The sequence below is a fragment of the Loxodonta africana genome, chromosome X (genome assembly GCF_030014295.1).
Source record: "Loxodonta africana isolate mLoxAfr1 chromosome X, mLoxAfr1.hap2, whole genome shotgun sequence".
Taxonomy (NCBI): domain Eukaryota; kingdom Metazoa; phylum Chordata; class Mammalia; order Proboscidea; family Elephantidae; genus Loxodonta; species Loxodonta africana.
Genome location: NC_087369.1, coordinates 175,348,604 through 175,359,966, shown reverse-complemented (window position 1 = coordinate 175,359,966; position 11,363 = coordinate 175,348,604). Strand labels below are relative to the sequence as shown.

The 11,363-nt window shown below is 44.7% G+C and overlaps 1 protein-coding gene across 1 annotated transcript; it reads left to right on the top strand.

Annotated features, from left to right (window-relative positions):
* The first annotated feature begins 374 nt into the window (after positions 1 to 374).
* On the top strand, positions 375 to 10,940 carry LOC100668989 (synaptonemal complex protein 3-like). The gene is made up of 9 exons (XM_064278498.1): positions 375 to 517; positions 1,944 to 2,089; positions 2,280 to 2,349; positions 2,523 to 2,557; positions 4,646 to 4,763; positions 5,602 to 5,701; positions 7,499 to 7,597; positions 10,092 to 10,196; positions 10,322 to 10,940. Exons 1-9 carry the CDS (start codon positions 375 to 377, stop codon positions 10,373 to 10,375), a joined length of 870 nt encoding a protein of 289 aa, XP_064134568.1. The 3' UTR covers positions 10,376 to 10,940.
* The last annotated feature ends 423 nt before the right edge of the window (positions 10,941 to 11,363 follow it).

Below are 11,363 nucleotides of genomic sequence, written 5' to 3'. Positions count from 1 at the left end.
GGTCTATGCTGTTGAAATCAGGTCTCTGCAGGGGTGAAAGGCATTGAATGTCCTTAGACCCATTATGCCTGTGTCTAGGCAAACCCTGGCAAAATAAACCAATCACGGAAGGACAAATATTGTATGACCTCGCTTCTATAAAAGGACAAGAAAAGGCAAAGGTACACAGACCAAAGTTTATTAGTGGTTGCGAGGGGCGGGGCGGGGGAAAAGGAGTTATGTTTCATTAACTCCCCTATGTTTGTGATTTGCAACTTACAAGTTAAAGGAAGAAATTGGAAAGCAACATGTTAACTATTAAGAACTTGGCACCAGCCTGCAGGTCTGTTTCCGCCAGGGGGCGGGGCTCCGCCGAGCCCCCCCCCACCTCACGCATGCGCGCTGTGCTGGCCAATCAGCGCTGCGCCCGCTCAAGCAAGGCTGGCTTGCTCCGCCCCCTCCGGAAGTGCCTCAGAGGAGCTTCCCGGTGGCCAGCTGCCTCGCTCTGGGAGTGTTGCCGCTACAGCCTTTACCTCAGGTGAGGGGCGGGCAGTGTGGGGCGGCTGGGATCCCGGCGGGTCTGCGGTGGCCATCGGGTTCATCAGGTTGACGAGGGGCGTGTGTTCAGTGCGAGACACCCCCCCAAGTCACCTGTGCCCGGTGAGGTGACTGTTCGCCGGGGCCTGATCCGGCCACTGAGTGGAAGGCGGAAGGAGGGGGTGGTGGGGTGGGCCTCTCTGAGGGCCTAGGGTGATAGGAGTCAGTGGGGCATGGAAGGTCTGGGAGGGAGGACGCCTGAGAGGGGAGGGGCCGGATGATGGGAGAGGAGGGAGGGGGGAGGACAGTTGAGAGGGGAGGTAGGGCAGGGGAGGGAGGGCGGGTGAGAGGGGAGGAGGACAGGTGAGGGGGTGGGGAGGCAGGATAGGGGAGGGGGGAGAAGGGAGGATGGGTGAGTGGGAAGGGAGGGAGGATGAGGGATGGGGGACAGGAGTGGATGACAGGTGAGGGGAGGAGGGAGGACAGGTGTGGGGGAGGGAGGAGAGGGGAGGGGGAGAGAGGAGGGCAAACTGGTGAGGGGGTAAGGGAGGGAGGACAGGTGGAGGAGAGGGAGGACAGGTGGAGGAGAGGGAGGACAGGTGAGGGGATGGGGAGGGAGGACAGGCGAGGGGAGGGGGAGGGAGGAAGAATGAGGGATGGGGGACAGGAGTGGATGACAGGAGTGGGGGGAGAGAACAGGGGAGGGGGAGAGAGGAGGGCAAACTGGTGAGGGGGTAAGGGAGGGAGGCCAGGAGTGGAGGGAGGACAGGTGGAGGAGAGGGAAGAAAATTGAGGGGAGGGGGAGGGAGGACAGTGGAGGGGGAGTGAGGAGGGAGGACTTGTGAGAGGAGTAAGGGAGGGAGGGAGGAAGGAAGAGGGGGGAAGAGGAAGGAAAACTGGTGCAGGGGAAGGGGAAGGAGGACAGGCGAGGGTTGAGGAGGGAGGACAGGTAAGGGGGGATGACGGGGAAGCTTTGTCCCCTCAGGGACCATGACAGGTGACCAAGGGCCCTACGTTTGTCCCCTGGAGATGTCATGGTGGCCTGTGTGGACGTTCGCTCTCCAAAGCCAAGTGGCAGCAAGTCTTTATTTTATGTGTCCGTTGCTTCAGACTTCTGTCCGGCCTGCTCTGCGGGTGGCCCCCCAGCTGTCACGTTGTCCCTCTGTGACAGGGATCTGCCCCATTTAGCCTGCTAGAATCTGGCAGAGGCAGGACCGAAACCCACACGTCCCAGTGTGGACTCAGGGTTGACCCTGTTATTGTCACCTTTGTCACCTCCTGGTCCAATAATAGAAATGAGGAGACTGCAAACCTTGTTATTTAACCGAGGCGACCCTTGTGAGAGACCTCTGATGTGCAAAGCTACCCATTTGTTTAAATGGAGTGTTTGAACTCGGGAAGTTTAAGGGATCTGTTTTTTAAGTCAGCAAACAGAATCTAATTATGGCACCCACTGGAAGAAAGGGAACGGGGAGACCTGGGAGACGCGTGGTGAAGGATCAGGATAGAGAAGCCTCTGGCACGGAAGATAAAAAAGATCTGAGTGGTTCTGAGCTGGACGGGAAGGAGGAAGGTACAGTGTCCCTAACTAACATCTTGGCAAGTGTGGCGCATAGGGCACACTTTACTCTTTTTCTTTTTTATTTACTTTAAAACCTTTTGTTGGCCAAAAGCCCAAAAGCCTCCAAAATGTATATATGCCGCCATTGAAAATTAACTCGTAGAACATACTTAATTTAAAACTGTTTTTCATTTCAATGAAGGAAAGAGTCCAGTAACTGATAAGGATGGAAGAAAAAGACCATCTGCAGGATCAGTTGAGGAAGAACTGGGGTAATGTGTTCAAGCAACATTTGCCCATCGGGTGGGGTACTTTAAGAAAAGTCGACTTTGATTCATGTAGCAAGTATCGCATGTGAAACAGTTGGTGTGAGACATTTCTTCCCAAACGAGCATGCCATTTTTTGTGCCCTTCCTTACAAATTGTTCATGTAATTTCCTCACAGGGCCGAAGTACAGGATATGTTGGAAAGATTTAAAGGTAAGTTTTTTCTTAAGAGATACTGGCAGTTAAACAAAATTGTTTTAAATCACGTAACTTGGAGAATAGGAAATGTGATTCAGTGGACTCTATATAGATGGATGCTTCACGTATGAAATAGTGCTCTAATATTTTATATGACAGCGCAGCACCTTCATGGTTACTGAAAAATAACTGCCAATGATAGAGGTGAAAACAAAAAAACACCCAACCCCGCTGCCATAGAGTCGATTCCGACCTATAGCGACCCTAAAGGACAGAGTAGAACTCCCCCATCGGGCTTCCAAGGATTGCCCGGTGGATTCCAACTGCCGGCCTTCCGGTTAGCAGCCGTAGCTCTTAACCACTACGCCACCAGGGTTTCCAATGATGACAGAGGAGCGGGGGACAAAAATCATATGCTCAGCAAAGCTTTGTTTGAAGTATTAAAACATTGTATGAAGTGAAACACTTACAGGTAAAAATGTCATATAAAGAGCTCCACAGAAGTACTTAAAAAGAGTTCTTGAATGACTTTAATTACCTAAAGTAGAATTTTTCTCTCTATGGCCTCTGTTTCTTTCAGAGAAAATACATTTAAAAGCATCACTGACTCGATTCTTTAAAATCATATTCTTTTATTTGTTTATCCTGCTTGGGGAACTTTTTAATAGAATAATTTTGTGTGTTTTATATACGGGAAGGGCCTGGTGGTGCGGTGGTTAAGCACGTGGCTGCTAACCGAAAGGTCGGCGCTTCGAACCCACCGGCTGCTCCCTGGGAGAAATATGTGGCAGTCTGCTTCCGTAAAGATTTACAGCCTTGGAGTAGTTCTACTTGGGGCAGTTCTACTCTGTCCTACAGGGTTGCTGTCTTAGCCATCTAGTGCAGCTATAACAGAAATACCACAAGGGAATGGCTTTAACAAACAGAAATTTATTCTCCCACAGTTTTGGAGGCTAGAAGTCCAAATTCAGGGCAGTAGCTGTAGGGAAAGACTTTCTCTCTCTGTTGTCCTGGGGGAAGGAAGGTCCTTGTCTCCCTTCAACATCTGTGGCCCAGTGTTCCTGGGAGATGTACGAAGTGTCTTGGCATCAGTCTTCCCCTGGGTCTAGGAGGTTCTCAGTGCAGGGACCCCAGGTTTAAAGGACGAGCTCCACTCCCGGCTCTTCTTCCTTGGTGGTAGGCAGGTCCCCGTCTCTCCTGTTACCTCTTGTAAGATAAAAGGTGTGACTCAAGCGAGGGCGTGGCTTGAGTAAAGGTGGTGACTCAAGACACATCCCACGCTAATCCTGCCTCTGGAGCACATAGAGATCAGGATTTACGACAGGCAAAATGGGGGAAGATAGGATAATTGCATCAGATCACCAGATGGCGGATCCTACCAAGTTGACGCATGTTTTTTGGGGACACAGTTCAGTCCATGCCGGTTGCTATCAGTCGGAATCAACTGGATGGCAGTGGGTTCAGCTTTTGGTTATATAATGACTTCTAACAGTATTCCATTTAAATGTGTCCTTTGAATTGGGGGATATTGTATCAATTTAGAAAAATAAATCCTTTATACCTTTTTACTCATTAGGAAGCTAAGTCTGTCCTTGTGACCCTTTACACACATTCTGGATAATAGAAAATGTTTTAATTTTTAGCTCCTTTTTACCATCTCTAGGAGCCCTGGTGGCACAATGCTTAAAGCGTTCCACTGCTAACAGGAAGGTTGGTGGTTGAAACCCAGCAGCGGCCCCTGCAGGAGAAAAGATGTGGCAGTCTGCTTCCGTAAAGATTTACAGCCTTGGGAACCCTATGGCGTTGCTATGAGTCGAAATCGACTTGACAGCACTGGGGTTTTGGGGTTTACCACCCCTAAATTAAAAAAATGATCTTATATTAGAAATATTAGAATTTGAAAACAGTAACTAAAAGTGTTAACAGAAAAAAATGGGGCGGGAGGAGAGGAACAACCTTTTTTTTTATTTAAATGATGCCTGTTTTTAAAATTATCAATGTCTTTCTAATATCGCTGACTCAAAATTACCCGTATTGATTTGAACATGTGGAAATTAAAAAGTTTTAACATTAAATATAAATGAATATTTATTTTCAACATAGCTGACATTCAAAAAACCCTTATTGCAAAGAGAAGAAGATTTGAAATGAATACCAATGCTTCTGTCAAAAGTAGTAACGAGAAAATTGAGCATGTTTGGAAAACCCAAAAAGAGCAATGGTAAGGCTGTTGGTTTTTTAGAGCTGCGACACTTGTATCATTCCTTGGTATTTATGGATGCAGATGACTTAAGAAATATACAGTTATCCTCTGCTTATTGGAGTCTCTAGTGAAAATGTACCTGACTCGATTGTTCTCAAAGCAAATAAGTTCTTTAGGCTTATAACCTCATTCTTTCATAGAATTGGGCGTATTTCCTAGAAGTCGATAAATATTATCTCCCCTCCCTTTCGAAGGACAATTTAGAGTTCTTACTATAAAAGGAACTTGTATTCATTCTAGAAATATGCAAACTGAATAAAAGGTAAATGCCATACACTCTTAGTCTTGTGAGTGTTCGCTGTGTTCAACAATGTGGTAAAAGGACAATCTTATAAATAATTTGTATGGTTTAGCTGAATTGGGTTATACATTCTTTTGTACAGCTTCTTATGCCAAAGTGGGGAGAAAAAGCTAAGTGAAATATTCATGTTTGGAAATCTTCCATAATTGGGTCTATTTATCATACCAGAACTTATATGTTACTCAGTAAAAGAGAGTGAAAATTAAACTGCTTGGAGACAAAATTAATGTTTCTGGAAAAATTACATGTACTCTAAAACTCTCTTCGTTTTGAAGAGCTAAAGTGTACGAAATAGCTTCTCACTTATCCTGTTAAAAAAAAATGTTTGGAATCCATAAATCACTGATTTTCCATCTCGGTTTCCTGTCAGAAGATTTAAGCTGCTGCTGTTCCCTTCTTCTTTTGTAGTATAAGTTATGTCAACTTTGCTTTGAACGTGTTTATTTTTTTCACATTGGCATGAAATATGACAGTGCTCCTTGTTGTGTTTTACAGGCAGAAGCTTACTCATGAATACTCTCAGCAGTTTCTGGCTTTGTTTCAGCAGTGGGATATAGATATGAAGAAAGCTGAGGAACGAGAAGTAAAACTAACTGTCGGTATCACGCTTGGCTTCATACGTAATCTATGGTAGCTCAGTCGCAAGTAGGAATGAATGGAGAGCCTAGGCTTGTAGTAGATCCACAGAACGGAGCTCAGTTCCACTAGTCACTGCTGGCTGCGTGTTTTGCCCCGATAACTATAAAGCAGGGAAGTGGAAGCAGATAAAAAAAAAAAAAAGGAAAAGAGTTGCCATCAAGCTGAGCCCGACTCGTGTCGAGCCCATGTGTGTCAGAGTAGAACTGTGCTCCACAGGGTTTTCAGTGTCTGATTTTTGGGGATGTAGATCACCAGGCCTTTCTTCCGAGGCACCTCTGGGTGGACTGGAACCTCCAAGCTTTTGGTTTGCAGCCAAGCACGTTAGCTGAGATCCCAGGGGACTCCATAAGGAAATACCATCCTGTATTGGTTGGGATTCTTGCAGTTCCAAGTGACAGAAATTTGCTAAAGTACCAAACAGGAATGTATTGATTTACAGAAAGAATTGCAGGGGGAGTTTAGCTGCAGGCACAGCTGGATGGGGTGGGCAAAGGTGGCTCATGCAGTGTCACCTGGGCTCTGTCTCCACCCCTTAGCAGGCTCTCTCAGTGTGGTATGCGAGATAGCCTCTTGGGATCCTAGATTACGAACAGTGTAGCAACCCCAGTGGGCTGAGACAGTCTTACTCAATAGCTCTGTCAGAAAGGCCCTCGGGAGAATTCTCACTGATCTGCCTTGGATCATTTGCCCATCCCTGAACCAGTCACGGTGGGCCAGGGCATGGTGCACTGTTGATGGCCAGACCTGGGCTACCTGCCCATCCCTGTGGGGGATGGAAGTCAGTCCCACCCATATACTGTATAGCTACATTAACTAGCCTTCTCTTTCACTCTTGAATTGTTTGTGAATTTATCACACACCTTTTACCTCCACAGCGAAGCTATTGTTCACATCAAAAAAAAAAAAAACTTGGTGTGTGTGTGTGGCGGGGGGCTTTGTCAGTCAGCTCAGGTTTGGAAAAGTTAAAATTGAGGTGCACGGGAATCACCCAAGGAGGCATGTTGAGTAGGCCACTGGCTATGTGGGCCTGGATTCAGGAGCGGGATCAGCTCTGTCGTATGCTGCTGACAGGCCAAGTAAGGTGGATTTGGCAGCGTGCGGGGCGTTGGTGTCATTAAGGAACGAGGGTTTGGTGGCACGGTGGGTGGAAAAGGCCAGTGAGTATAAGAGAGAACGGCACAGGAAGCAATGGGGTGGTAGCTGGGGAGAAAAGGAATACACGTGGGTTTTGACTGGAGAAAATAGCAAGATGTTTGTATGCTGATGGTCATGATCTAGAGGGAGAAAAGTGAAAGTTTGGAGGGGGGTGGTGGGAGGACAATTGCTGAGCAATATTCTTGAGAGTGGATGGGATCGATCTAGTGGGCAGGAGAAGAAGTCGGTTTTGGCAAGCCAGGATTGTTCCTCCATAAAAACGGGGAGACGGTAGAGTATATGAGTGCTGATGGGTATAGGTGGGTGGTAGGCGCGGTGATAGGAGACTGGCAGTCCTCTTTGGATGGCTTCTGTTTAGTGAAATAAGTACGGTCACCAGTTAAATGTAAAGACTGTGGAGGAGATGTTGCTGCCTTTGAGGACTGAAGAGAAGGCATGAACTAATTTCCTCAGAGTGGGTTGGGGAAACAGAATTCCAAATGTTAGAAGCAGTGATTTTAATGTTTTTAAACTTAGTGTAGAATTATTCATTGCTCAATTTTATCTATATTTTTATCACGACTTCTTTGTTTGTATATATATATATGTATATTTGTAGGTTATGATTCAACAGCAACAAAGGATTTTACAACAAACTAGAATTCTTCAGAACCAGACACTGAAAGCTGTCAAAACTCTTTATGAGCAATTCGTGAAGGTCTGTTGTCCTTGGTAACACAATACATTCTTATAAAACATAATGTGTGTGTGGAAGGAGAAGATGCTTTTTTCCTTTGGAATTTATGGGAGAAAACATTTTTTTTGATTAATTTTTATTAAGCTTCAAGTGAACATTTACAGTCCCATCAGTCTGTCACATGTAGGTTTACATACATCTTACTCCCTTCTCCCACTTGCTCTCCCCCTATTGAGTCAGCCCTTTCAGTCTCTCGTTTCGTGCCAATTTTGCCATCTTCCCTCTCTCTCTATCTTCCCATCCCCCCTCCAGTCAAGAGTTGCCAACACACTCTCCAGTGTCCACCTGATTTAATTAGCTCACTCTTCATCAGCATCTCTTTCCTCCCCACTGACCAGTCCTTTTCATGCCTGATGATTTGTCTTCGGGGATGGTTCCTGTCCTGTGCCATCAGAAGTTCTGGGGAGCATTGTCTCTGGGATTCCTCTAGTCGCAGTCATACCATTAGGTATGGTCTTTTCATGAGAATTTGGGGTCTGTATCCCATTGGTCTCCTGCTCCCTCAGGAGTTGTCTGTTGTGCTCCCTGACAGGGCAGACATCGATTGTGGCCGGGCACCAACTAGTTCTTCTGGTCTCAGGTTAATGTAGGTCTCTGGTTCATGTGGCCCTTTCTGTCTCTTGGGTTCTTGGTTGTCGTGTGACCTTGGTGTTCTTCCTTTGCCTTTGCTCCAGGTGGGTTGAGAAAACATTTTTTACGCATTTAAAATTCTTAAGCGCTTTCCGTTTTGACTTGTTCCTGATTTTACGTAGCACCAAATGGTTTTGGCTTTTAGGATTCATTAATGGTTTTGTGGGGTCGTTCAGAGATGGCCCAGACATATAAAACAGGATGAAAAAGCCAGCGGAGGATCAAAAGTTTCTGAATTGAGAAATATGTACTAGATTTCTCATTACATTAGCAAAACGTGGTCGGTGACACTGACTTGTTGTTCGTGCAGGCACACGCTTGGGCAGGCATCAGTGGGACCTCTATATAGACGCCTTCTTTCTTTGATGGGAGGTTATTTTGCGTAACCATGCTCAAAAACATGTTAAAGTGTCACTCTTGAAAGCTAGTTGGGATAGTTTAAGAAAACCCATTAAATAGATTTAATATCAACATTCTTTTAATGTCTATAAATATATATACACACACATATACACATATACGTGTGTGTGTTACATGAGTTTTTTGTTTTTTTAAAGCCTTTCAGAGTAGAGAGCTTGTTGCCTTGCTCTCATGCCCCCTGAGAACAATTTATTCATCTGTGTCAAAGTCTGATAAATTTTACAAATGGTTTCTTCTAAGTGTTAACCACTCAGGGCAGGCAGTTTAGTGTTGTCTTTGGCCCCTCCACTTCCTGATCTTTCCCATCCAGATATTTTTACCTCTGCAATGGTTCTTTCCTTTCTTTCTTTCTTTGAATCCCCACTTCTGCTGCCCCAGTTCAGGACCTCATCCGTCCTTTGTGTGCTGTTAAAACTCTTCCATCGGATTTCTCTCTTCTCTAGTCCGTCCCTCAGAGAGAGGCCTGCAGTGTTACCTTGCTGAAACATTTCCCTTCTCTCCTGGAAAACTCTCAGTAGCTTCCTGTTCTAAAATCTTAGGTGTTCAAGTCCCCAAATAACATGACGCCCTTTTGGAAGGTCATTTCCTGCATCCTTTCTCTCCTCCCACCCCTCCAGCTGAATTGGTTTAACTGACCTAATGCACCATGTGCTTCCATGAGGTTGACTATGCCCTCCTCCGATGACACTTAACTCCTCTTCCTTCCCCTGTGGAAATCTTAGTCTTTTGCTGAGTAACTGGGAACTAATCTCGTTTTCCACTGTGTAGATACAGCAAGTTTTGTTTCCACACCTATTTGTTATCAAATGTTGGTGGTATTTTTGCTGATGTGTTTCTCCTTCTCCCTGGAGTGAGGATGAGATGGTGTATCATTCGTTTTATAGTTGCTGCACAGCGCTTAACACGGTGACAGTACTTCTTACACAGTAGGCACGAGATCACCATTTGTTGGGTGAGGAGTAAAGATTGAAAACATAATTTATATTTTTCGTAACTTGAAAAGCTCCCGTTACAGATCGCTTTTTTCCTCCAATGAGATCACGTTACGTTGACTGTCAGTCATACTAAGTGGCTTTAGAAAGCTTCTTAGAGAGTTTCACAGTTACCGTATTTATTGATAGGGAACCTCAGTCTTTCTCTTTGCTCCGTCTTGACCTTAACAGTTCATTAGCCCATTGTTTCAAGCAAAGTATACTAGTGTTGAACCTCCCGTAACAATATTTGACTCAGTCTGACATCTTTTCTATTGTGCTAGTGGGTATTTTGGCCTTTCTGTATTGCTTGGAATATTTTTATTTGGAATAAAACAGGAAGCATCTTTTGAAAATTAAAAAGTTCATACATTTGCAATTTAATCATGCAAGTTTAGAAGCTGAGATGACCGAACCAGACTTTTTGGTTTTAGAACGTCGAGGACATGGAGAAGAATCATGAAGACATTCTTACTCAAGCACAGAGCGAACTTAGAAAAGACATGGCTTCGCTGCAGAACAAAATTTTAGTGGAATCTGTAAGTAGTGTATATTTAAATTTGCACAGTAAGAATTAATGTAAGCATTGAAATGTTTTATTTGCTGAGATATGCATAACACTTATCAAAATGTTAAAGATGTCATCTGTCCTTTCGTGTAACAGCAGTGGCAAGAGATGGCGATTGTCCGAAAGACTCTTCGATCCCTGTTCTTCTGATGACCCTTTGAAGAAAGAGCTAGAATAGTAACATGACGCAGTTCTAATATTCGCTAGGTGAAGCCACCTTACGGTGGTGTAAACATTCTACTTTAAATTACTGCACCTTGTTGGTCGTTACCTTGTTTGTTGAGCACAAGACTCCCTTTCTGTTAACCACCAGACAAAGCCTGAATCGTTATCTGAGTAGCAGCAGTTTCAAAGTCATGCGTATGGAGCTTTCAGCCCTTTGGTAGCAACGGTGACTTTTCCTCCCTTGCGCTGTTATTTAACTTTTAAGAGTCAAGATGATTTAATTTTAGGTTTTGGCCTTAGAGAATCTGTATCAGTCCCAAAAGGTAGAAAGCACGAGTACGGAAGGTTACATTGTTCTTCCTTATGAAAAATACAATAAAGATATAAACGAAATCGATTTTCTCTGTGCTTCTTTCTGTAGACATACTCCTTAATTTTCAGAGAAGATTCTGACAAAAGTAACGATTCAAAGGACAAGTATTTTATCGACTTAGAAAACTCAGAAGCAACTTAATTTTGTGTTCTAGAGTAAATCGCACTGCTAAAAATCGTTAAAATAACCAAAGAGCCACCAGCTGCACGTGGGAGCCTGAGGGACTCCAGCCACGACCAGGCAGAGCGCAGGAACTGGCCAGCTTAGCTCTCTCCGCAGTCGTGACTCCCAGAATTGGGAGAAATTGTTGCTTTTTCAAGTCACTAATACTTGGGTTGGTTTGTTATTCAGTGACAGGCAAATTCAAACAGGCCACTCGCTATACTGTGTACTAGAATGAGCATCACCAGGTTTTTTAAATCTCTGTTTAATTTTCCTTGACTCAGTTAAGTACTCCTTCATTTTATTATACTGCGTCCTGGCCCAGAAAAAGGAATTTTTAACTTCAAGACTCCAGCTGGATCTATTGCTAATATATTTGTTAGCAAATATAATGTGAATGTAGTAAAATTAAGAGGCATGCGCACTTTCTGCCTGACC

What these genes read in the sequence shown, in the direction of transcription:
- LOC100668989 (XM_064278498.1), top strand. Translation starts at nt 375, where the DNA reads ATGCGCGCTGTGCTGGCCAATCAGCGCTGCGCCCGCTCAAGCAAGGCT. An exon ending in CGCTACAGCCTTTACCTCAG is followed by an intron (nt 518 to 1,943) that starts GTGAGGGGCGGG and finishes TTTTTAAGTCAG; the next exon opens with CAAACAGAATCTAATTATGG. An exon ending in TATGTTGGAAAGATTTAAAG is followed by an intron (nt 2,558 to 4,645) that starts GTAAGTTTTTTC and finishes TTTTCAACATAG; the next exon opens with CTGACATTCAAAAAACCCTT.